The sequence below is a fragment of the Argiope bruennichi genome, chromosome 1 (assembly GCF_947563725.1).
Source record: "Argiope bruennichi chromosome 1, qqArgBrue1.1, whole genome shotgun sequence".
NCBI lineage: Eukaryota > Metazoa > Arthropoda > Arachnida > Araneae > Araneidae > Argiope > Argiope bruennichi.
Genome location: NC_079151.1, coordinates 112,759,463 through 112,786,499, shown reverse-complemented (window position 1 = coordinate 112,786,499; position 27,037 = coordinate 112,759,463). Strand labels below are relative to the sequence as shown.

At 26.2% G+C, this 27,037-nt stretch overlaps 2 protein-coding genes across 3 annotated transcripts; one reads left to right on the top strand and one right to left on the bottom strand.

The window, feature by feature from the left end:
• Window positions 1-4,509: 4,509 nt before the first annotated feature.
• Window positions 4,510-20,696, bottom strand: LOC129966224 (dr1-associated corepressor-like). Of its 2 annotated transcripts, XM_056080645.1 has the most exons (8): window positions 20,309-20,696; window positions 17,466-17,572; window positions 16,131-16,203; window positions 13,930-14,023; window positions 12,508-12,636; window positions 10,638-10,752; window positions 10,019-10,128; window positions 4,510-6,402 (listed from the first exon to the last, which is right to left on the bottom strand). In XM_056080645.1, the coding sequence occupies exons 3-8, from the start codon at window positions 16,183-16,185 to the stop codon at window positions 6,315-6,317; spliced, it is 591 nt and encodes a 196-aa protein (XP_055936620.1). In that variant the 5' UTR covers window positions 16,186-16,203; window positions 17,466-17,572; window positions 20,309-20,696; the 3' UTR covers window positions 4,510-6,314. The 2 variants fall into 2 exon arrangements, with proteins under 2 accessions (XP_055936620.1, XP_055936614.1); XM_056080639.1 differs by lacking the exon at window positions 17,466-17,572 and having other exon boundaries at window positions 4,511-6,402.
• Window positions 20,697-20,748: 52 nt separating this feature from the next.
• Window positions 20,749-26,575, top strand: LOC129966237 (CB1 cannabinoid receptor-interacting protein 1-like). The gene is made up of 4 exons (XM_056080655.1): window positions 20,749-21,106; window positions 21,666-21,763; window positions 23,476-23,620; window positions 26,321-26,575. Exons 1-4 carry the CDS (start codon window positions 21,029-21,031, stop codon window positions 26,483-26,485), a joined length of 486 nt encoding a protein of 161 aa, XP_055936630.1. The 5' UTR covers window positions 20,749-21,028; the 3' UTR covers window positions 26,486-26,575.
• The last annotated feature ends 462 nt before the right edge of the window (window positions 26,576-27,037 follow it).

Here is a 27,037-nt window from a genome sequence, read left to right as displayed (position 1 = left end):
GCGCAATCAGACGCAATTTTACTTGTGTTGCCATTTCAAAATCAGATTATAGAAATATTTAGAAATCAAATAGTAAACAATTTGAGGCTTGGATAGTGCTTTAAAAAGCATACATAAACATATCCGCTTTTCTTGGAGTCACATCTGTAAAGATCTTATCCTTACACCATTGCAAGAATTTCACAAGGAACTCTTAACTACATTCTTCGAAAAAATTGATAAAAACGATAACTTCTCCCTGAATTGAATCTTGGGATCCAATAATTTCAAAGAACACCAATAGACCTCGCCATTTCTTTCATGCTTATGTCTTTATTATAGCTTTACCACACCAATTTGATTCTGTACCGATTTTACTGAAAAGATATTCTTCTCTATATTCTTTTTAAAAATTTTTTGAAATGTAAGACTTTAGTTTACTATTCTATGAAATTCCTTCACTTTGCTAAGCGAGACAACTACTTACAAAGTAATTTCAATGACATATTTATACCCATATCGCTTGTTCAGTCCGGACGTAAGAATTCTGAGATCAATAACACCATGATACATCCGATGGCGAGGACCGAACTCGCAATGTTTGGGTTCGTTTCCGAGTAACAGGACCACTAGATAAAAGTGATCGCTCCTGTCCAGAAGCTGTAATCTGGCTTATAAAACTTCACCACACATCCTTAGAATCGGTTAATTCTTGTTTATTTCAAAATTACTTTATTAATTCAGTTTTAATGTCCCAAGGCCGTCTAACTGCATTTATAATCTCCAAATTAGTTAATAATATTACGTCTTACTTTGGAGCACCATTGGATCTATTTTTTAAATGAAATTTACAATTTTGAATCATGGTCAAATGAGGAAGGTGTCTTCCTCTACAAATTTGCCATACCAGCAGAGGAGATTGATCTCAGCAGATTAATGTAACTTACACATGCGGTTATTCAATGGAATTGAGTTTTAGACAAAGTTTTGACACGATATTATCACCAAACTACTGTGGTCCAAGTTTTATTAAGATATTCAGTGCTTAAAAAAGAAAGCCAAAGCTTTAATTCGCTGAATTTTAAATTCATCGAATAAAATTCCATCAAATCTCTCATTCACCTTAGTGAATAGGGTGCCATTTTTTCGGATTATATTCTTATTATTAAGTAGAAGGTATAAGCTTATTTCCAACCTTCCCTCATAGGTAACTTAGTATTCAAAATAATCAGATCGTATCAAAATCCTAATTAATTTTTAAAAATGCAGACTAAATTATTAAGATTAAATTGTAATTGCTATTTTCTGCATTTACATCATACCTTCTATAATACATTTTTTTTGAGGAAGAGGGGCATTTTTAATCACTTTTACAATAATTTGAAAACTGATTTTCATATAGATGAAAATCCCTGTACATACAGTAATTTTTGCTTCTCTAGTATATAGACAGTTTATAGGCTCTCAGTAATGTTCAGAAAACAAAGATTCATCTCTTTCCCCAATGATTTAAATTAAAGCGAGCTTATTTTTCAGTCAAGGTGATTGCGATATAGGAATCTTAGCGTTTTTTTCACCTTTCCACCTAATTTTTGAGCCACTACTTCAAAATCTCGCTTTATAGCACCTCTTTCATAATGAGTGATTCGCATAAGAAGAAAACCTTTGAGTGAAAAAAAATATGCCTTCCTTAAAGAGCAATGTTTCGTATACGAATGCTGAATTAACATCATGACAAATTCATGATTCAAAATCTAGCCTATTTTATCGGCCTTCATTTAACATTTAACGCTCGTATTTTAACATCCGCACCCCCTTTTTTTTCTCTTAAAAATAAAAAACTGGACTGAAAAATATACAGTTAACTGAAGCTAATAAAACTCTTTTGTAAATTTGATAGTTTTTCATCGTGTTACGGAGAAGTTTCTCAATAATATGCGAACACAACTAGAAGCTGCATTCTGTGTCATAGCAAGAAGTTGTGGAGGAAATTCTTTAAAATAGGATATAACTGCCTCAATAAACATTGGGACCGCTGTGGTCTGGTGATAAGATCTCGGCTTCTTAGCCTCACGTTCGTGATCCAATTCCCCCGCGGAACTGCCATGCAAGCAATCCATCGGAGCCAAACGCCCTTCCGCCGGTGTGCGGTGCGAGAGCTTGAAGAGGAGAGCGCCAGGCCAGGAGCCGCCTTCGCCATCTGATGGCGGTTCAAAATTATGAGGTCCGTCCCGAAATAGTCCTAGTGCTGCTTTAAAACGGGATGTTATTCTAACTAAAAAAACCTTCCAGTGTAACAAGGAGTATGCTGAATGCATGAAAAACTGTTGCATCATATGTTGAGAAGGCAGTAGCTATAAGCTCTATACAATAAATTTATTTAAAGATAATGTTGATTCTTATTTTCGCCAAGTTTTTAAACACAAGCGAAAATGAATGTCTTTAGGCAACTTGTAAAACCTATATTATTAAGAATAACTTATTTTAAATTTGTTTGAATTTTTTTCTTTTTCGGGATGGGACACATTATTCTGTTTCGCATTACGAGAGTGAATTACTCTTACGAGGTTTCATTTTTTTTTTTTAAAGAATCGAATATGAATTTCAAAATTTATTTGGTCCAAGAATTCAAAATAGATTAAAAATTTCGGTTTCAAACCTCATATTGGTCAGTAAACATTTGACAAATAAAGAAAAAAGCTGTAATTATTACGATTTGTCTACAATTATTATCGAAAAGGTGGGGGAGAATATAAATAAATAACAAGCGATACAATTATTATGAAATTCACTGCCTAACTTAAAACAAGAAAAATAATATATTCTTTATTAATTGTAATTACGCATGTATGATTATATTTGAGGTACTAACATAACAGAAATCGACATCATTCAAGCACGAAGTATTGAATTAAATAAGACAAATATAAACAATTACCTGTTTACAAGAATTATCTGTATAATTAAAAACGACAGATATTTAGTTAATCAAAAATTATATAATGAATAAAAGTTATTTCTTAGGAAATTTTTGAGTGCTAAAAAATTTTATTATTAAAAAGAGAGAGAAAACACTGCCATTAAAATTAAGAAGAGAAAAAAAAAGCCCTTCTTTTATTACCAGATGAAAATGGCTAAAGTAAACAGGTTCTAAAATGGTCTATGACTATAATTTATACAATGTTTTTCAAAACAATGTTTGATAGTGGATCAACTTCAGTAAGCACATAATTTTCCCTTAATTAAGGATTAGTACTAAAATAATTAATAAACTCTCAGAGATACAGAATGAATTAGGATTTGAATGAAAAAAAAATTATAAAGTTATAAAACATTTACTCTGCTTATATATATATATATATATATATTGCTTAAATTATTATATTTGTTAACTTTGCTAATTTAACAAATACAATTAAATTTTTTTAAATACAAAAATTTACAAATATTTTAAAAATAATGAAAATACTTTTATTCAGGAACTAAACAAAATGAAAAAGAAATTTTAAATTGAATATAATAATTCCAAGTTTTCAAGATAATATAAACATGATTTAATTTCTATCAGGATTCAATAAATATAAAGCTTTTATTTTAATAAAGAAATATTAAGAAAAATGCAATGTATTTTGCTTTCAGATTACTGAATATATGGGATTATTTTATTTAATAATTAGAGCTGAAACCAATTTATATGCTATTAAACAAAGAGGAAATATTTTAAATAATGGGCAGAATTTTATTAGTTTAGCCCCAATGTTAAGTTTAAAAAAGAATGTGCAAGATACAATCTGTCCAATGCAACTTAAAAATTAGGAAATTCCTTTTAGGAATTCTATCATTTGTAAATAGTTCTCATGACACAACTCCTGGAAATGTTTTTAATCCTCTTGAATCTTATCCCAAGAATTCAAAGCCATTTCTCATATAAAAATTCATATATTATGTATATAACATTTTGACAATGTTATCTTGTCAGCATTATAAAAATGATTTGATTTGGAGAGGAATATGTTGTAGAGTGGATGAAAATCTCAACTGAGTTAGAAGATATGCAATCCAGTTTGAAGTGGGAGGGAGGAAAGAGAGATTATCATGAAGCAATCATTATAAATATTTGAATAATGAAGAACATTTAGTACAGAAGTTTCCATAATCTACCCCTCTTCAGCATTTAAGATCAGAAAATACCATTTATAGGTAACATCATCGTATATTTGTGTGATTTTTAATTTACCCAAGTCACAGAGTTACAGTGGCCTTGTTGTAAGAGTTTTAGTTTTGAACCTGGATAACAGTAGATTCTACATAAGATAGGTTATTATTCACATTTAACCTCAATAAAAGGAAATTTAACTTCATTTACTAGCTTGCTGATAAGAATTTTATCATTAAAAGTTTTAATTCATATTGAAGCAATTTGTACTAAATTGATATCAATAATTAAAGTGATGGCTGTAAAGATATTAATGCAACATGTAAAATGCGTAGTAATGTAGAAAATAAGGACCACAAAATTGATGGAAAAAAAAAAAATGAAAATTTATTGATGGGTTTCCATGTACATATGTGTCTTGAATTAAAAGAAAAATGTATTTATTTTTTACAATAAAATGAAGGAACGAGTGCATTTTACAGCTGAGCTACATAAATACACCAATGAGACAAAATAACATCAATGCACATTATATGAATGTATTCATAAAATGTTCATTGATCTTCAAAATTGAGAAGCAGTAAAAAAATAATTTATGCAATTTTTTCAACTGCAAATGGGAAACCACTTGGAAAAAACTAAGAAAAACAACATAAAACTAAGAAAAGGTTATTTTAACAATTTGTGAGAAATTGAATAATCTAAAACTATGATGCTAAGATATATTTTTAAATACAAGCTTAAAGAAAGTAATCCTCATAAAAAAAAAAAAAAATAACAGAGAAAGAAAATTTGTGCACAATGAAATATTTTTTTTAATCAAATTTTAATCCATTATTCTTTTTATATAATAATTACAATAAAAGAATACAGATTTTTTTGAAACAGAATTGCTGTTTTATAAAGAAAACCTCACTGACACAGCATTTTGACATATATTTGATATAGATTTGCAGTAAAGAAACAAGGAAATTCTAGTAAATAATTCAATAATACCACTCACAAATTTTATTTTTAATAATGCAATCCAATTAAATTTGTGATCCATAAACAAGGTATTAGACAAGAATAAACAGTCCTTGTAACTTATAGACTGGTGTAAAAATTTCATTTGAGAGTTTTAAATAAACAATAGTTACACATTAAGTTTATCTACATACTTATCGCAACAATTTAAAATAAATGTTTACATATTCTCCTTCATATTTTTCTAAACATTTGAGCAAAATATTCTAGTTGTACATTTAAAAATTTTAAAGATATCAGCATTTCATCAACAGCATTAAAACACAAATGTTTAGCAATTATTTTTCTCTTCAACTTCTCTTGTATTATTGCTTTAGCCAAAAGCATGTCTATATAAGGATAGGATAAAACATTAAATTAAATCTAATGAATAAAGAGAGCAATATATAATTATCCTTGTAGTATTAGAATTTAAATTCAAGAACTTGCATACAATAAATTTGCTATAATTGTTAAACTAAGGCATTATTCATATTCTAATTATATTATCTAACAATTTAGTAAAAAAACATTCAACAGGAAATAATAATGCTCTCCTATGATTATATAATATAAAAATAATGTAATCAATTCAGAATTTAGTATAAGGGTATCTATTTTATTTTTGACCAACAGAAGTCAAAAGATAAATAGCACATATAAACAATGCTTAAACTTTCAGGACACTCTTTGAACACAAACGATGTCATTTTTAATAATTATTTTGTAATATTATTGCTGGCAGGAATCATATACATGTACATTTTGCTTCAGAAAGCTATATATCACATTATATATATATATATAAAAGAAAATGGCACTATTTTTTAAATAAATATTTTCATTTAACATTTCATTCAAATTTTAGTAAAAATTCTTTAATTATAAAGAATGAATGAATTCAATTATACATCCAAAATGAAATTCAAGGTATTAAGTTTTTTTTCCCCACAAAATTTAAATAAAGGATTAGTAAAGACAATTTTTTAGAAGTGAAATATTATTAGAATAACAAATATAACCAATTGAAGTGAAGTGAACCAATGTCTACAGAAGTTTCAATAATTGGTTAACACTTGAACAAAAGAAATTCAGGAGACTAGCAGCTGATTGGATCTATGCTACTAGATAATGATGCAGGAAGTTTAAAACTTGAACAAAGGTGGTGGAAATGTCAAGAGTCATAATCATCGTCCACACTGTTGGATGTATTGTTATTTGGTACACATGGAACTGGATAAGACATGTAATGATGAGATGAACTGCAAAAATAAATAAATACAAACATACAAACTGTAATATGAAAAATAATGTCACAAATTATTACAAGGGTAATATAACACAAGTAACCACTATTCACGTGTATCTCCATAAAATACTAATATTAATTATTAATAATTTTAGTAGACTAATTTTACCTTAAAAAATAAGTACTTTTTAAGCATCTTTAGGAGGGAAAATAAGAAACATCCTTAAGGTAGTATTTTTTATTATAGAACTACGAGTTCAATAAAATAAATTAAGTTGGATATTAACTACGTAAATGTCCAATTTTATTCAAATATAAATATAAAATACTACTACGAATTATTGAATATTTTTCCCCAGCAATGAAACCAGGTTATTAAAAAAGTTTTTCAAACAATTTTTGCCTGATATATATTACAAAACTTTCATTGCAAACTTTAAATTATTTAATGATCTACGGTTAGAAGATAGGATAAAATGTTATATGTTTATTTCAATAATATCATAATTCCAAGAAAATTATCATTTACTTTAAAACTTTGGAGAAAGGCAGTGGTGGGATCAATCTTAAATTTAGTCCATGGTAAAACGGCATAATTTAGAAGTTAGCTTAATAGTCTTCTACTTTCACATATATGTGAGTGGAAATCTTTTGGCAACTAAATTTATTGCAACCAAGTCTTGTGCACATCACATACATAAAAAAGTAAGAAAATTAATGTGAAGGTCATGATTATAAATCAGAAGTAAATAAAAACCAAAAATATATGCAACATCCAATTTTAAAGAATATTCCAATGTAGAATCTATACATAAATAGGATGTTTATGAATCATATAGTAATATATTTTACATTCACATTAATTTATAATATTCAGAAGTGAACTTTTTATATTATTAATGAAGATTAATACAACAACCGAGCTTCTTTCATTAAAACTAATTTCAATATACTGGGCTTTGCATTCATTAACATCATTCTCGAGCAATGATGTGTCTGACATGCACATTAAATTATCGAATTATTAATTTTAAATCTGCAATTAAATGAAATTATTAAGAATTTAAAATGCAAAAATGACGCAGAAATGCTTCAAAATCTTAAATGCTCCTCATACAGGGCCATAGTGAGAAACTGCTGCAAAAATTAAGCACTTTTTAAGTACCTTAGCAAAAAAATTAGGCACTTTGGCTATGTATGCATATGTAAACCTGGGTATTTTCTAAGCATAGGATATTTTCTGCATTATTTAATAATTTCCAAATAATAATAATAATTTTCAAATGGATGGATCATTTAAAAAATACATTGTGAAAAAAAATCATGATCATTGAAAACTTACGGCTACAAGTTAAAATTTCATCATACTAAATTTTACCCGGTCAACTATCATAACTACAAGCAGCAATTAATTATAATTCATTAGAGTGCATTAAAATCCCTCTAATAATTCATTCAAGGGATTTCTCATTCATTCAAGGGATTGCGAAATAGCATATTTATGAGAATGATGATCGAAGTGTAACATAATAAAGAGGTCTCTGCAAGTATTTTTATAGTAGCTTCTACAATATTCGATAAATCTCTTTGGAGCACCAAATTCTTGTTTCAACCCAAAAGGTTAAGCATACACTTAACAGGCATAACTTAATGACTTCTCAAACACTAAAAAATGTTAGTGTTAAAATTTAAAAAAATATTTTTTTTTTCCGAACTTCTTACTAGATGCAACATTACAACGTTTACCAGTTACGTTTTTTTGTACTTGCCCTTCCAGATAACTACCCCAGTATTTTAATAAACAGCAATGCATGCTATTGAAGAAAGAGGGAACAAAAACACATTAAGCATTATCTTAATATGCGTTGGAAGCCAAGGATTCAATTTGTGGGGAAATGAAATGCAGTGTTTGCGTTTTTTGAGAAAAATTAAGCAATTTTCTTGACGCTATGCACCATGTTATATCAATATAGGACTCAAAATATTGAAAGCCCTAAATAGAATGTGTCATCTAATTAGGAAGGTAATTCATAGGTCAAGGGGTTAATTTTAAGTATAACTCGGGTTCAAGAAGCAACCAAGTTCTATATATATTTTTAAAAATAGAATGATTAAAATTATATTACAGAATATGATGTGTTGCAAGACATTTCATTGCTTTGAAGAAATAACCAAAAACAAAATACTTGGGAAATAAAACATTATTTGGAGCAATACTTTAGCATATAGCCAACATTGTGGCCTTCAGGAACATATGCCAGAAACAGAAAAAATATATGTGTACCCGAGAAATAAAAATTAAAAAACAATGGTTAAAAGGGTATCATTTTACATTAATTTAAATTAAATATTATACCTCCAAAAATAGCATAATCACTTATTAGTGGTACATGTATGATAGAATTAGAACACTTGACTTACTAAGAAAATATGTTTTGAAGCTACAACAATAACTAATTTTGGAAAGATCAAGTTTTGAATTATCAGACAATATATATGAATACAGATTTTGATGTCTTCATTTATAGAAGAGATGTGACAACTGTCTTATATTGACAAATATAAGAGTCCCAGAGTTATTATCTTCCCATAAGAAATATAATAACTATTGGAATATTCTAAATAAAATCAATGAATCTGTTTGAAATGAAACTGCTTACAAAGGTTTTGTCGGATTAAATGAAAGTGAACATGCTAAAGTAAATTTTCACTATACTATAGAAATTGTTTTACAATTTTGCAATAAGATTGACGCAAATCTTATGACATGCAGTTTTTACTAATATAAGAGAATGTGTGTATATTGCTGTTCTATAGAACAGAACACTAGACTGAAAGTTACGAAATTTAGCAGAGTTATATTTTGAAGGGTTGTAAAATGTACCTCAGAGTGATTTATCAATATTTTGATTATAATTTTAAATAACTAAAGATTAAGAATAATTTTGTTTTTTGGCATAACTTTCAAAAATACAGCCTAAAAGTAATTTTTAGATAATCTTAAACTGCTAAAAATTATCCTTATAATAATATCAATTTAACAATCCTGCGAATTTTTCTTGAATCTTCATTTATTTTTTTACTTAATTTTGAACAGTAGATTGTTGCTCTGAAATACAAACCATTTTAATTGTTCCAGCAAATATTTTAACTGCATAATTTTCTCTCACAGTTAAAATCTATTGAAGAAAGACTGTTTAATATCTGTTTAGTTTATCTGACAAATAAGAGAGAACAGCACTACAAAAGTTGAAAGATAGATGAACCAGACATTTTTAAGAGCTATGATGCTATGGGATTCACTCAATTAGAATGGTTCATGTACACAAAGAAAAGAACAAGTGTTCGTTTATTAAACAAACATGGCTTTAATTTCTGTAACAATTTGAAACTTAAAAAGATATTTTCTTGAGGCAGTTATAGTAAACTTAGCATAAAATTTTTTTAATGAAATTAAACACTACTAAAATTCTTGGTAAATCAGTAGGTTAACAACAGCAGCTACTCAGTAATAAATTAACACTCTCATGGTTATGGTTAAAAAAAATCTCAGTGTTTTTACAATATATGGAAACTCCTAGTTATACAACAAAGTAATTAACATATAAGAGACAGAAATTAAGAATTACCTGGTTTGAAAAGCAACATTACAATGTGAAGGAGGAATGGATGCTGAGGATATAGATGAGACTGTAGGTTGTTGATGGGATGAAGATTCTGCACTACTTGTTTCTGAATCCTAGAAATGTAACAAAAAAATTATGTATTGGCATTGTTTAAATGAAATTCAGTTACTGCATTTTACATACATGCAATTAATTTAAAATAATTTATAAATGATATATAATGATGAGAAAAATAATTTTAAAAATGTGATAAATTGAATTTATTACAATTAAAAAAAGTCATTTAGTAGCATGATATAGGCTAAAAAAATATTTATCTTTCCATAGTCTCACTTTTAAATAATTCACGGTTATTAATAGGCTGATGGAAAATTGATACATATTTTTGTATTTCTTGCTTGCAGTACATTATTCAAGTCAAACATATTTTTTTTCTAAAATAATCATACTAAATTCAAACACAGCACAAAATGGCATAAGACCAATACATGCATTATGTGACACACAATGTAATATTTAGTTGAATATAATTAAAATTACACAAATTACATACTAGTGACATTTATCATAATGCTGTGTATCAAATTTTGCTATTAAATATCAATAATAAAAATATTCAAACCTCCTCGCCATCCTCTTCTGCACTCCAAGTTTCTGATTCATCAGCAGTTGAATGACTTGGACCAGCACTATCTTCACTAGTTCCTCTGTCCTTTGGTCTTCTTAGTCTAGCATGCCTGTCAGAAATATTATTCACAACATGAATCATACTAGTCAGCATTTTATAAAATAATCTTACATGAAAGGAAAAATCATTTCTACAGTGTATGTAAAAGCTAAGCAATATTCCTGATCTTTCTCTTCCTCCAACTTGAAATATAGCATTAATCATTCTATGCAATGTCGATTAGAAGGGTGGGGGATAAGGTGGCATTTCCAAAATTGGTCACCATTGAAAACATTTGAAGAAAATGCTATGGTGTAAAATGGAAGATTGAATATCCAGCCTCCATAACTTTCATAGGCCAAATGGCAACAAAAAGTAAGAATTGAAAGGTTTGGGTAGAGTTTAGGTTTTATTAAAGCAGGGCACACTCCAAGGAAAAAGTGAGTGATCAGAAATGACCAATCCATATAGATAAGCTATAAAATAAAATGGGTTACCAGCACTCCAATGCCAAGGTGTGGAATGAATGTGAATGACTGGCTTTAAAGCAGCAATTTTTCTCATCTCATCATTAATTCAAGAATGAATCCTTAATTATATAACAGTACAATAAAATTATAAAACCTTTCCTTAAAAAAAAAAAAAAAGGAAGGGAGGGGGACTATGCTTTACATGATTTGAACAAGAAGATAAAAAGAAAAAAAAAATCAGTATTGTATTTAATCTCACAATGTTCGGAGTCAAATTATATCAACTATAAAAAAATAGTTAAAATTTTAATAAGCATGAACAGTAAAATATAAAGCAAGTATACATATACAAGTTATTACTGCTGATTCATATCAAGCTTTAAACCTTTTGGATATACTGAGCCAGCATGGAGGAAAAGGCAGGGGGTTTGTTTTTTCAGTTAAAAAAAGTTTAAAACCAACCTGTATAAACCATAGCGAGTAAAAGATGTACCATTTTAAATATGCCAATGTATTTATTTTGAATTAAGAAATTACATGGAAGAAGACATTATTTTCTCTTTAAGTAGTTTATTCTTGGTTCAATTTGGATAAATTTGTAAATTAAAAAAATTATACATATATAAAAGAGATAAGGGAGATATCTTAGAGCCACTCAGTAATGAAACTCAATTTGCTTAGACAGTCTTCCTAGGCTAAATTATTGAAAACTTTTTGTCTCATTGAACTTTAAAATAAGCCCTTTTAGAAAGTTAAATTAGAAAAAGTAAAACTGAATTAAAAAAAAAAAAAAATTGAAAGTAATATTGTATGCGAATTGTCAATTCTCAAACAGAGATACCACTCTTTCTACAGCTACTAGGTTTTTGCTCTCTTCCTACAGTAGTTGTTGGAAAATCTTGAACTTAATTTTAGACATAGAAGAAATATTCAAATTGTATGATTAAAAAGTGCTCTGTAATAAACACCAAGAAAATTTGGAATTAGTGACTTTTCTTTTATTCTTCACATACTTGAAAAGTAGAAGCATTGAATAAAATCAAAAAGTGATGATTGTAGGCTTCCATTAATCATTTTGATGTTACAATATTACAATTTAAATCTTTTTAATAAATCGAGAAATTAAAGAAAAGCTTTTAGAGAAAATATTTAATGTAATATGATGGTAATCAAATCTTACAGAAGGTCCTCTTAAAGAGATTTTATTTATTAAATATATATTCAATAAAGGAACACTTTCAATAATTTGCTATGAATATTATTTATGTATGAATTATCATTTAAATAAATCCAAACTCTAAATAGTTTAACAAAAATAAATACTAATAATCAAATATAAACGATTCTAAACATACTGATTTTCAGAGTTGTTTCCATCAGATATGCAGGAGGTTCCTTGCTCATCTTCTCCTTGCACATCTGGGACTGATGCCACTAACTCCCGTAAAAATGCAAAACTATTGTCAGATAAAACACAAGACTTCCTGTAAAGAATATTAAATAAGAAGCAATTCTATAATTAAATAAATAATACAGGTAATCTATATAAATAAGTTTATAATAATATAATTTAACCTGGTAGTTGCTTTTATAACAATAGCTTTACACTATTTGTTCCATGCAATAACAGATCTCTCCCACAACTGATAATTGAAAAGAAACATCAGTAAAGATCAAGTCCTTGAATGAAACTGTTTCAAACCTTTTTTCTTTTCAAATTTTCTTTCATGTTTCAAAATTACATTTGTTAGTGTTACTCTGAAATAATAAATCATTGTTTCTCATGTTGGTATTGTAATTAAACCCAGAGCAATTTCCCACAAACTTGTATTCAAATTCAGAATAGAAATATCATTTAAAACTGTAATTCTTAACAGTTCATTTAATAAATTCTAAAAATCCTTTCCCTTTAATATCTTTTGAATCCAACCTCACCCAACCATTTTACTTCCCTTTAATATTAATCCTTATAACAGCATATTCAAATGAACAGCATATTCAAAATAACAGCATTAGCAAAACAATGAACTTTCTATTAAAATGAAAAGTTCTGAAAAACCTGCATTACCAAATAATGAGCTTTAAAAAACTGAAATTTAGAAAAAAGTAATTTGGTCTCCAAAATCAAAGCTACTATTTTTAAGTAGTAACACAAATTTTCCAAATAATATAAACACAGGATATAAATGTTACCTAATTACTGATCATATTTTCCCACACTTTTCATTTATATAAGATCAACTCCTTATAATCATAACATCTGATTTTATATATTTTTTAATGAAATAAACATTTATACTTTTAACAAATTTATTGCACTGCTTGCATGAAGTTAAATCATTTGTACAACTAATTATTTTTATCAAATGGTTTTAAAGATTGATAAATTACCTTCTAAAGTTAATTATGTATATGTTTTTACATTGAATCAAATCTTTAAAGACTTTTATCCCTGGAATTTTAAGTATATATTTGTATACATAGATGAAAAAGTGATTTTTAAAATAAATAAGAAAAATTAGTAAAAAAAATGATCAGTATAAAGGGTTAATAAACCTAAATATGTTGATAAGCTAATTCTAAAAACAATGTCAACCTGTAACAGAATTTATACAATTATAAAATTAATTTCATTAAACCCGACAAATATGTTTTTAAAAAAATGCATTATTAGAATTGCATGCAATACAGAAATGTTTGATAGGGGAAGAGGAAATTATTTCATATAAATAATGAAAATAATTTATATATGCATTATTTTAAAGAAATTTACTCACAAATGAGATGTGGTTAAAGTTTTGGCATTTCTGCTTTTTGTGATGAGACTGGTTTTTGTCACCAATGATTCAACAAATAACTCCAAAGCTCGTGCTAATACTTCATTTAAGGAGAATAATAATTATTTTTAAAACTAGCAAAGATGAAAATCTGCCCATCCATTAACAATATACAAAACAGATTGTTGAACCTAGAAGTAACATTTTAGCACAAAAATAACGTGAAGAATGGCTGTAACACATTCCTTTTTCTCAAACTTTAAATTAAAACAAATTTCTTCAATTTTAGCCATCTTTTTGCTACTAATTTCAAAAATAAATAAATAAATAAAATCCACACAAAAATGCTTATACAATTTTAACAAACGTTTTTCCAATTATTTAGGTTAGCATTGCATGGGATTTAGTCTTATTTTACAAGATTTTTTTTTTTAAATATTTACAATGACTTATAGTTAAGAACATTCAAAAAGCAGTTTTCTGTCTCTTCATGCAATACAAAAGAGAGGAAAAAAAAATTAAACATATTACAGGGGAAGAGATGGAATTTCATGATCCACGACCAGAAAAATCTTCATTGAATTTTAAGTTTTCATTTCAGTCCAAACAATTTAATGCATTTCAGAATTAAAAAAAAAGAAACCATTCACCAAATTAAAGATAATGCCATGCATTTTTTAAAAACAGATTTTATATTGAATCTTAAGTCCTATTTCAAATTATATGCTGAACTGTTCTTTATATTAATACAATATAAAAACCACATATAGAATGATTTTAATTCTTTATTCCTTTAAATCATATTATGATTATATAAATGCTTCCTTTTATAAACATATAAACATTGTTTTATTGCAAACATTTATGATTTAAATACTTTCTAACACTAATTTGTTATAAAAATAACTGCATTTTTTTCCTTTCATTTCAAAGCATACCCACTTTTTATATTTTAAATCAAAATGCATTTCAAGTTATTATGAATACTTGAGAAACAAAGCAGCTAAATACATTTATTTATAGTTCTATGAACAGATTTAATTTACCTACTGATAAAATTTTAAACTTTGAATTAATGTACTCCTGATATATTTTAAGGAATTTTAGGAAGGAAGAAATTTAAAGAATTTTAAAAAATTTTGGAATCGATTGAGTTATCTAAAAAATTATCAAAACTTTTCTTAAAATTTTTACTTTATTTATAGTAGCTATTTGAATCTTGAATCTTAACTACAATTTTTCTTGGAATCAATAGGTCATTATAAGAAATTTCAATCAAAAATAGCTTTATTAAATAGATTTAATTTCCAAATCCTAGTACAATTTTAACTATTTTAATGAACTTTCAGATTTTATCTCTAAAATAATAGATGAATGCGAGTGTGTATGTGTGCTGGCACACTACAGGCTAAATCTAGAGCTAGGAAAAATTAGGTACATATATACCTTAAAGGCCAAGTATGTGCAAATTTTAATTAAAAATTAAGATGAAATTCTTCTTCTTCTAAAAATATTAACTTCTAAATGAACTTCTAAAAATATTATAGCTCAAAAACAAATTTTAAACCATTTTTTAAAAAAAGTTTTCAATACTAATTTAATTGTTATGCATATTTTCCCTGAATGTTAGCAATTTTTAATTCTTTTTTAACCTTATTTTTAATAATAAATTATACTGTAGTCTCGAAGTTCAAATCATTTTCTTTGCTTCATCAAATATTCAACTTCATGTTTGTTCCCCCCCCCCCCATTGCTGAAAGATAAGGAAGAATTATTCGGTTTAATATTTTTTACAGTATACAAAACGAAGTGAAGTTGCAGTATTGCAAAAGTCAGAAGGTAGATGAATTGTACATTTACTTTTTTATCACCCTATGATGTTGCAGGACTGGTCTTCATTAAAGGGGATTATGTATATAGTGAACAGAGCATATGCAAGGCAATTAAAATAATGTGGCTTTAACATCTGATAATTTGATAGAATCATGGAGCATATTTAGACATATAATCGAATACATAAAATAAAAAAAAAATTATATCTAAAATATTTGACTGAAATCAAATATTACCAATAGTAATAATGAGTCAGCTTATCACCAAAAATGACTAGTAATTAATAAGATAAATAAACCAGGTGATTACCAAAGGTTCTAATTAATGTATATCATAATTTAATTAAAAATAAAATATTTTAAGGATACAAATTATGACAGGCACAGCAGCAGCTACTTTCCCTATATCTTCATCAGTTTGCATGATCTTTTTAATTCTAGCCTATAAAAGAGAAAAGTATTCTTTAAGCAATCAATTAAAATAAATTTCATTATTCTATCTGCCAAAAAAAAAAAAAAAAGATATCAAATTTAAATTAAAATTTGCTAAACAAATACAGGGTAATTTACAGATATAAAATAACATTTCCTTAATTTATCACATTAAAGCATTCACAATCACTCTAATGTAGTAGCAACACTCCAAAATAAATGATCAATGTAACACAGAAAAGTCCAAATTAGCAAAGTGTGGATTTGCAATTCGGATTAATCCATACTAATTTCCATCAGTCCATTTAAGTCACGCTATTCAGAATGGGTCCAGGCAGAGAGAGACTTAGGTGAAAAGGAGGTGGGTTGTGAAGTACTCTGAGAAAATATTTACTGAGGAGTGAACTAGCATGGAATGCTTGCAAAATATTGGCTTAAATGAATGAGTTAAGAAAACAAAAACTTGTGGAGTGATTGCAAATGACTGAATAGCATTAAATAAAAATATTTGATTAACTAGGATATATTGTTACTATAAAAATTTAAAAAGCTAAATAGATATCAAAAGGAAAAACAGTGAATTAAAATGAGAACTTTATTTCATAATTTATTTTTATCAATGAATGGCAATAAATAAATTATATCATTTGCCTCCATTAAATTTTTCTTTTTCATTTTATGTTACTGCAAAATATTATGAAAGTATATTATATAATTGACTATAGCAGGCATCAACATATCACTCTTCATTTCTTTTCAGTGATTTTTCCTACCCATCAACAAAACAAAACATCAAAGCAGTTATGATTAAATGAATCGTAATGATGATACCCACATGAAACAAAGTAATATTAAAAAAAAAATCAGGAATTTAGTAAGACAACTTATTACATGAAATTATTCTTGCATTTTTTAAAATCATATGAAAAAGTATTGAAGATATTGTCACTTTTTATTTTAAATTACGTTTATAATTATTTTTTTTTTAAGATTTGGATGTTGATTTTTTGAAACAAGTACAATAAATTCTGGAAACAAAAATTATTTCATGTATTTATTAAAAAAATGAAGTTTAGATTTTGAATATATTTTTTTAGAGATATTTAAAATTTAATAGTTAAATCACAACTAACAAAATACTTGAAGGATAAAGAATATATGTATTATTTATTAGGGATAAACTGATAGAATCACTTAAATTTTATTATAGGAATTTAAGAAAAACCTGATAATGTGTGTTTTCAATGTGTTCTCTGTTTTGTTTTTTCTTACCTACTTTCCAAGGATAGGTCGCTGGACCAGCATTCGATGAATGACCAAAATTGACTATTGCTAAACAAACAGAGAAACTCATTCGTGCCCCAAGAAAGGCTTTGAACCTGAGCAAAATAGGCAATAGTCAAAGATGCAGACTAGATTATGATTTGGATGGTATTCACTTTTTTTTAAAAAAAATATATCACACCAATTAAAAAATATTCAGTAATTAAGATGACATGCAAAAATATGAATTGGAATACATGTCAAAGCTTCAACATTGGATTATCAATCCAATACAGAATTTAATTTGTAATGTATAAAAATCTTATAAAGGACCTTATGACCCGATCACAATTCAGAATGCAATCAGTTTTTAGGGAATTATTTACAGTTATACAAATGTTTTAAACATTTCTTCAAATTAATAAAATTTCTAGTTAAACTGCACATAATTTATATAAATGGGAGAAAAAAATCTAATACTTTAATTTTTGAAAGAAATCTGAAGTTACATTACTACTTAAACTAACACCATTTTTTTGAATAAATCTTTTATATGTATCATTTCTAATTTACATTTATTATACATATATATTTAAAATATATATGGGACTTTTATAAAAAAAAAATAATTTTTGCACAGAAAATCATTAATTAAATTATCCAAATCATTCATAAAATATCTGGATTTGTCATATGGTAAGATCAATTATTTTCCATCAATTTATACTAAATTTCTATATCATCTAGCAATGGCAACAATAACATATTTGTTGGATTAGATTATTAACCTGTTCTAAGGCACAAGATTATTTTGGATCAGAGCTCTTAATTATCAAAGTCAGATACTGATCTAGGCAATTATTAACCTTAATATTTCTGAATTAAAAGTTCTTAAATGAGAAAATTTTGTAATTTTTTCCTTCAAATTTTATAGCACATAGTTTGCAGGAAATCTGACCCTTGATATTTTATATCCAACAAAACCTATATACTCGGCAGATCTTCTATAAAATACATATTAACCTTACAACAGCCAGACTAAAAGTCGAGATAAGTAACAGTAAGTAAAGTAAGATCCAGTAACAGAACAATATTATAAATGTAGCATAATCCTTTTTATTCTTTTTTTATAACTTGACAACAAAAATTAGTGACTATTCAAATATCCAAAGGAATACAGATACAAAAAGACGCAAGCCAATGAATTTCACCCATAAAAAAATTATACTATTCCTAAGGTGACTGACTGCACATGCTTATTGTAAAAGTATTTGCATAAGTCATTATGTTTAATTACAATATTTTTTATTGTTTTTGAAGTTTCTATAAAGGTATTCTTGGTGATAATCATTTCAATCATATTTTCATGAGAAGTACCTCCTACATCCCTTCCCTTGAATACTTGCGAGTTTCAGAGTTGTCAGATTTTTAATTTAGTGAATAAATTTACTATATATATATTACTTGCAAATCAGTTGACTGATGAACAAATAAGTTTATATCATATCAGCTTATCTAGTTGAAAAGTTACATTTTCAGGGAAAAATAAGAGTCAAAAGAAACACTAATGACCAGGAGGATGAAAATTTAAAGCAAGATAAAACAACTTTCTATAAGTTTAAAAATATCAACTACATCAAATTGGACTTGTTATTTATGAAAACTAGTATGATGTGTTCTTATTTCAGGTGATAATATTAAAACTTTTGATTAAAAAAAAGAATCTCAAAAGTTTTTCTATTTCTATTCTTAATAACATACACATAACACCCCTCACCCCCCCCCCAAATTACAAACATGCTTCACTGTTTTTCATTAATCATTAATTTTACAAAAGAAATATAGAAACTCTCACAACTATATATAGATCGTAAATCATATTTATCCTTGGCCCAATTTATAGATTTGATAATGATGCAATTTTATGTTGATATTTATGCACTTTGATTCCATATGCTACTTATGACTGGACAGCACAGCACATTATTTTTAACAGGTATAAACATTATACCAAAAATTAAACAAAACTAGCTTACATAAGTACTATGTAAATTCATAAAATATTTAGTAATTGAATAATTAAAAAAAAATCACTTTGATATTTTAGTTCCTTTTCAATAAAAATTATTTGTTTTGAAAGATGTTGTAAAAAGAAAAATAAATGCTAATAATCAGGAATACAATATGTATTAATGTAATATAGTATTTTAAAAATGCAGAAATAAAACGAAATTTATATTTATAAAATGTACTCTCTTCATGCAACTGGAAAACTTCATTTTAACCGATTGCGCAATTTAAATTACTTTACAATAAAATATAGACCGCCTAAAATATTCAATTAGAGTATACAATAATTTTTTAGATAACAGAATGACTATTTATGTTTCGAGTAATGAAGTACAAGATTAAAAAATTCGAATGGAAAAAAAAGCAGCTGATTTTCGATGATCACACCACGTGAAAGTAAACATTACGTAAATCTATACAGGGAATGGGAGTGAGCAGGTTACATAGAATTAAATAAATAAATAAACTGTATGTATTCCAATTAATGCAAAATGCTTATTTTAAATTCTTTCCAATAACATAACTGAACAACCATTTCATATAAAATTATCTGAAATCTTGAGACTTGACATAATTTTTAGGGTTAGTAAGAAAATTTAAATTCGTTATTATTAAGAGCTATATTTCATAATTTAAAATAACACAATTCTAAGTAAAACAGTAGTATCTCCTAAACATAAAAAAATTAAGCGTAATAGTTTTTCTACAGTGTATTCAACAAATTTAAACTTTAAAAAAATAACTGACATGTTATGTTTTCGAAATGACTTCACAATACTTACAGGTGGAAATCTTGCATTGAATTTCTTCTTTTTACTCGGCATTGTGTTATTTGGGAATGTTTCCGAAGCTTTCACACTCTTCAAAAGATAAATTTCTTCTGAGAAACACTTTCCACGCTTAAATGCATTTTATTGTACGACATCCTATTTGTGAAATCGGGATTCAAAATAAAAGTTGTATTTTGCACTTCTGGCGACAGCAAAAATTATATTGCTACGTCAAAATAATTAAAACCTAGAAATGTTAAATTAAAATATCCGAAATAATGTTTAAAAATTAATCTGCCGGGAACTAACAATTAAGTACGTTATAGATAAAAGAGGAGACGGTACCGCGCGCTTTTTCCCACCTCCGCTCCAACTTAAGCTACAGCTATGATACGTGTCACTACTCTTTTATATTCATTAATGAGAAAAACAAAAATAATAAAAAGTAGTCAGGATCATTTTTGAATAAATAAGATTGTATAGCATATATGGGCTTTGTAATAGAGCAGTTTATTATAGTTCTGAGTTTGGTGCTGCTTACAATAAAACCATCAAAAGTACTTTCATAAAAAAAAAAAAAAAGAAAAATCAATCTAGTCTCGTTGAACAGACTTCGGTTGTGATCTGGTAGTTGTTCTATGACAGGGTGTTGTTTTGACAGTGTGAAGGTGTTTGAGAATGGTGTGTTAATTTGCTTTGGTTGTTAATTCAATTGTGAATGAGATTAGAATCATGAGTAAGGACACAACTAAGTATACGCTAACTATTAACATAAAAAGAGACGACGATAAAGCTCTTGTTTATTATAAAGTAAGCTAAATTTCTTATTTTTCTAGTAGCATGTAAAATGTATATAAAGTATTTTAGATTATTTTTGTTAAATAATTTAACTTGTTTGAAAGCAGTTCTCTTAAAATATTTATAGAATCGAATTTGTTTATAAAAAATAAGGGTTTTTAATAATTGTGATATTTTGTTATGCTATAATTAAATTATTTCTGTTTCAAGCGTACATTTTTTTAATAAGTAAATAAATTTTAAATAAAATTACCTAACCTCAGGATCAATTTAAATTCTGGTTATAAAAATATTTATATTTTAATGGAGGGCTTAATTTCTCATTTTGTAAGTATTATTAAATGCTTCCTTAGAAAGTGTTAGCGAATTTGTATTGTTTTATTTTAACTTTTTGTGTAAATGAATTCTAAAGCGTTTTTTTTTAGTTTAGCTGTGGAAATAATATAATTATAATATGGATAGTTCTTTCTAAATTTTAAAATCATTGGTTTGTATTAGTTAAAATTCAATTTCTTTTTCCTTTCTGTTTGAATTTTTCATTCTAATTTTGTATTATTTTCTTTATTTACAGCAAGATGGTGAAAGATTTCAATCCAACTGCACTATTAAATTGAATGTTGAAACTACATATAAATTTTTGCTTAATTTTCGTCCACCTCTTAGAATAAAGTAAGATTATATATTAATTGTTCAAGTTTTTGATTTTATAAAATGGCAGTTTTTATATAAAGTTATCTAAATACCATTATTGAAAGAAGTATTGATTTCTTGTATTTTTATTCAATTTTTGTTGATATATTGTAATGTATATTAAATTCTTGACCAAGAATATATTCATAAAAGTTTTAATTTTTATTAATCACTTTGCACCATAATTATTGTCTATATTTCATATCAATAAAATTAGGTGCAATTTGTGTTTTAGAAAGTTTATTGAGCAAGGTCTTTGAAATTTTAGATTATATTATGTATTCAACCAATATAAAAAAATTAGATGTATTTTTTTTCTTTGAAAAGTATTTTATAAATATTCTTAAAATTTGAATTTTGATGTAGAAAAGAAAATGGTGCAATATTTATAAATATTAATTAGATAATAAGAATAGCATATTAATAAAATGTAAATAGGTTCTGAAATAAAACCACTTAAAACAATACCTGTCCTTATATGTTTCATGATATAATCTTAACCTAAGATGATTCATTGTTGCAAAGAATAACATGGAGATGTTATGCTATGTCAAATAATTCATGCAATCAGTTGTTACATAAAAATTATTCAAGAATAGATTTTTAAATTGAAAAACTTAACAAGTCTTGTATTATATTATTCAGACAATATTGAATGCATAAAACTATTCTGTTGTATACATGTTTCCTACATTATTTTTTTTCCTTTAAAATCACTTAGATGAAAATTTTTTAAAGAAATTATTATTTTTTTTCTCAAAATAGCTTCTTGAACTTTTATTACACCCTTTTGTAGTCTTTCTCTGAAACACACAAAAATTCTCTTAATGTAACAACATGTTAGCAGGACTGAAGCATGTTAATAAATATAAGTTAAAGGGTATGTTAAAATCATTCAACATCATAATTTGAGTATTATTAGATATTTTTCGTAATATGTACAGCCCCTTTCAGGACTTATTTATGCAATACTTTAAGGGATATTTGTTTAAGATTAAAAAAAAAAAAATGAATACAATAAATAGGACTGAAAAATAAAATTTTCTAAAAAGAAATTATTGAAATCATTGAAAAATTTATTCATTAGTCAAACTGGCATTGTTAGAATAATTTTCTGAAATGTTAGATGGTAGAAAGTGATATTACATGTTTTATTCAATTATATATTTCAAATTATTGCCAGATGTTTCTGCCAATTACTGATTATTTGAAGTACCAAAACAAAAATTGCTCCAATATAAGTATTTCCACATTTCCAAATATTTTTGTGAAGATTTGTGTATCTGCATGCATATTTGTGTATAATATTAATATTGAGAATTATTTGAAATTAATTTGTATTTTTAATCCATGTAATGTTTCAAATCTTAAAATCAGGATTGCAATTAACCCAGAGTTTAATATTATGCCAGATTTTAAAACATAATTGAATGTGCCTAATAAGATTGAAATATAAATTATTGGAAAAACTTAAGATTTCCAATATTTTAATCAAAATCTGTTAGCTGTATTAGACTCAAATTAAAAATGCCTCCATATATGTATTAATTTTGATTACTCTCTCTTTTTTAGATGGAAAAGAGTATGAGGTAATTTAAATTAGCAATATGACAGTTTAATTATGCAATCCTTCTTATTAAAATAAAGACTAATTATTGCCATTAATAAGTTTTTTTTTTTTTTTTTTAAAGGTCAGGAAGCTTAAAGAATAATGGATTAGAAGTGAAAGAAGAAGGATTTACATCTGAATCGTCATCATATTGTTTACTGTGGACAAGTAATGATGTTGTTGTTTCTAAAAACAAAGGGCGTGAAAACTTCACTCTGTCATTAACCGTATGTGCCAACTTTGCAAATGTTTTCTTTTCTTTATCTTAATTCTTACTATTTTCGTTTTCTCAATAATATATTTATGATGAAAAAAAATGACAACATCTGCAAAAGGGATTTCAAAAGAAAATGCAATTCTTATATGAAAGGACAATTTGCACATTTTATTTAGAAAAAAGAATACTTCAGGGAACATGAGTTTGGTTTGTTTTTATCACAAAATCACTTCATTTATATTCAGTTGATTTTATCACAATTTAATAGAAAACCACAATTGCAATTTTTTTTAACACAACTAATAGTTATTGAAAATGAATTTTTGAGTAATTAAAAAATGAATAAATAAAGGATCAACTTATGTTAATGTAATTTTTTTTTCTAGTGGAAATTAAATGATGTTATGTAGTTTGGAAAGGATGTTGTTTGTGCTCGTGAGATAGCAACTAGTTTTCAAATTGGAAAGTTTGAACATTTTATTAAAATTTTGATTTTAAAAAAGTATGTATCTATATGTTGTATAATTAGAATTTCATTGTTGTGATGCCATTAAATTTCTCAAATTTAATATCTTGCATGATTTTCTATAATATCAAAGCATTAATTGCTAATGCTTTACAAAACAACAACATTTTTTGAATGATCCTCTTTTATATTGAGATTATATGTTGGATAAAATCTTGGATTTCTTTTGAAAACTAGGATTTTAAGAAATGTTGAAGTGCATTTTCTATCATTTTTTAAAATTATTCGAAGCTTAGAGCTTTACTTTTGGTCATTTGTGAAGTAATTTTTTTGTGTTTCTGTATTCACATTAAATTTATTTATTATGAATGTGGTGATACAATGGATCTAGGGGGGGAATGTACGTTCTAAAAAAGTTGTTATGCCCCCCCCCCCCAAGCATAAAATTGTGCACCTTGGGTAAGGACCCTGCATGGAATTGACATACAAATCAACAGATGGGTAACTCTTTGATAGATTTGGTTCTAAATTTGATATCTATATTTTAGATACTATATCCAGATTTTATTTATCTATCTGATTACATTTTAAAGTTTTTGAGTTCATTTATATTTGAACAAACATACTTCCGTTGAATAAATTTTGTTGAAGGAAAATTAACAGAAACTTGCAAATTAGTGTGTCATTAACTATTTGCTAATTATTCTAATAGCATCTAGCTCAAAGCATTTTTTAGTAATGTTGCTTACAGTCACACAGACATAATGCCAAAAATTTGTTTTGCAAACTCGGAGAGGTCTGAAATGTGGAGATTCTTCAAAATTTCGAGTTCAAATTTTTTTGATAATTGCAATATATTCTCTATATTTTGTATAAAAAAAATGTTTGAATAAATAAAGATTGATTCCATTACAGATAAGCTAAGAGAGAGGAATGAAAATCTTAATGACTATAATCAGAGATAGATTGACTTGTTTATATGGAAAAGAGTATTCTAGGACATTTCACTGATAAATGACATATTAATATTTTCATGTATCATAATATCGCTGTCTGTTAGATTTTACCAATTAAAAAATGCATATTTTTTAAAATTTGGATGCTTCAAGTTGTTGTTGTAATGTTTCTCTTTTAAAACAAGGAGAACGATGTTGGATGGATCTATTACTTTTTTTCATGTTACAATTAAGTATATAATCTATACATAATTCATGAAAGACGAATACTAATTTAAATGAGAAAGGCAATTAAAAGTACATTCAACTGAAAAGTCAAAAAAAAAAAAAAATTGTTTTATTGTCTGCCTTATGTTTAATTTTTTTATTAAAAATTACACTCACTTAATAGTATGCTTAACACTCAATACATTACACTCAATAATATGCTTAAAATCTGTATGATAATAGTTAATCCCAATTGGGTAATTATGTTCATTTATCTGCTGACTGAAATTTATCTTGTGTCTAATTGCTTGTAGGCAGGTGTTACTAATAGTTTCATTTGAATATCAAGCTTAATTTAAAATAGTAACTTAACTGAAATTTGTATTAACATTTTGAAATTCTTGTATGAAATAGATTCCTTTTCTTAGAATATAATGATTTTCTAGAAAAATTATTAGACATTTAACTAGTATTCTTTCTATACTTCTGTATATGCAAATTTGATAGGCTTGTATGCTATATAATTATCTATGCAGTAAAGCTTTATTTATATATTCTTCATTTATATGTTATTTTATTATGGTTCAGATTCATTTAACTATTGTAATGATAAAGCATTTAGTTAATGCTATGCATGTCTTCAATAATACACAATTCTTCTCCTTTATAAAATTCTAAAATTTTCTATTTCAATCATTATTTTTTGTTTATATTAAGAGAGAGACTCTCACTTTAATTTATAAATCAACTGAAGGTAAATGTCTAGTTTTTATTTAAATGATTATGAAGAAGAATGTGAAGAAGTTTTTCTACCTTCTTTTCATATTACATTAGAACCAAATGGGTGGATTTTTTTTTCTTTTGTCAAAACATTAATAAAAAAGCATTCAGTGAGTTTAATTTTATAAAACAGGAAATGTGTAATTAATATTCAATATATGTTATAAAAGTATGATTTTTCTCTTTAAAGTTTAAATTTAAATTACATTTTCAATAACCTGTTGTAATATATATTAGTCCTTTGAAAGAGATATAAGTGGCAAATATTTCATTTATAATAATTTAATTGCTTGAATTCTAGGTCCCAGATTTAGGAACCTTGGAAATACCACTTCAATTAAAATTCTATGATGCAAAGGATAAGAGTCATTCAGTTTGGGGAAATGAATTACATCATATTGAGTATGAATGTATTTATAAAAAAGACTCATTTTCTTTTAGTATAGAGAAAGAAATGTTTAGATGAATTTATTCTGAATTATGTAATTCATGTGCCAAGTTTTATTTGAACACATTTATTTATATTGTTATTATATTCAATTCATTGGATTTTCAATTTTTTTTCCCATTTATTTGTTTAATTAACCTTTAAAACATGACATCATGTGATTGACTTTAACTTTTGATTATTCAGTGTAAATTTAGATCTGTTAAATTGATAATATAAGTAATTTACTTTATGAATGTAAAGCTGAAAATTTTTGTCAATCATTTGTCATGTTTTTTTATATTGTTCATATAAAGCAAATTAATATATCAGTTTTTAAAATTTAAGATAATGCAAAACTAAATATTTATGCTGAGGTATAAGATGTTTTTTAATTAAAATCAGCCAAAAATGTATTGATTCCTTGGTTGTTAAACTGATTGATTTTTAAAAGTCATATACAAATTTTCATAATTACACGTCTATCTTAGATATATAAATACTGTCATTTTTGTCTTTATATGATATATGTGTTAATTTAGAATGTTTAACTAATTTATTATAAACCTAAAGCAATAACAAATTTGTTAT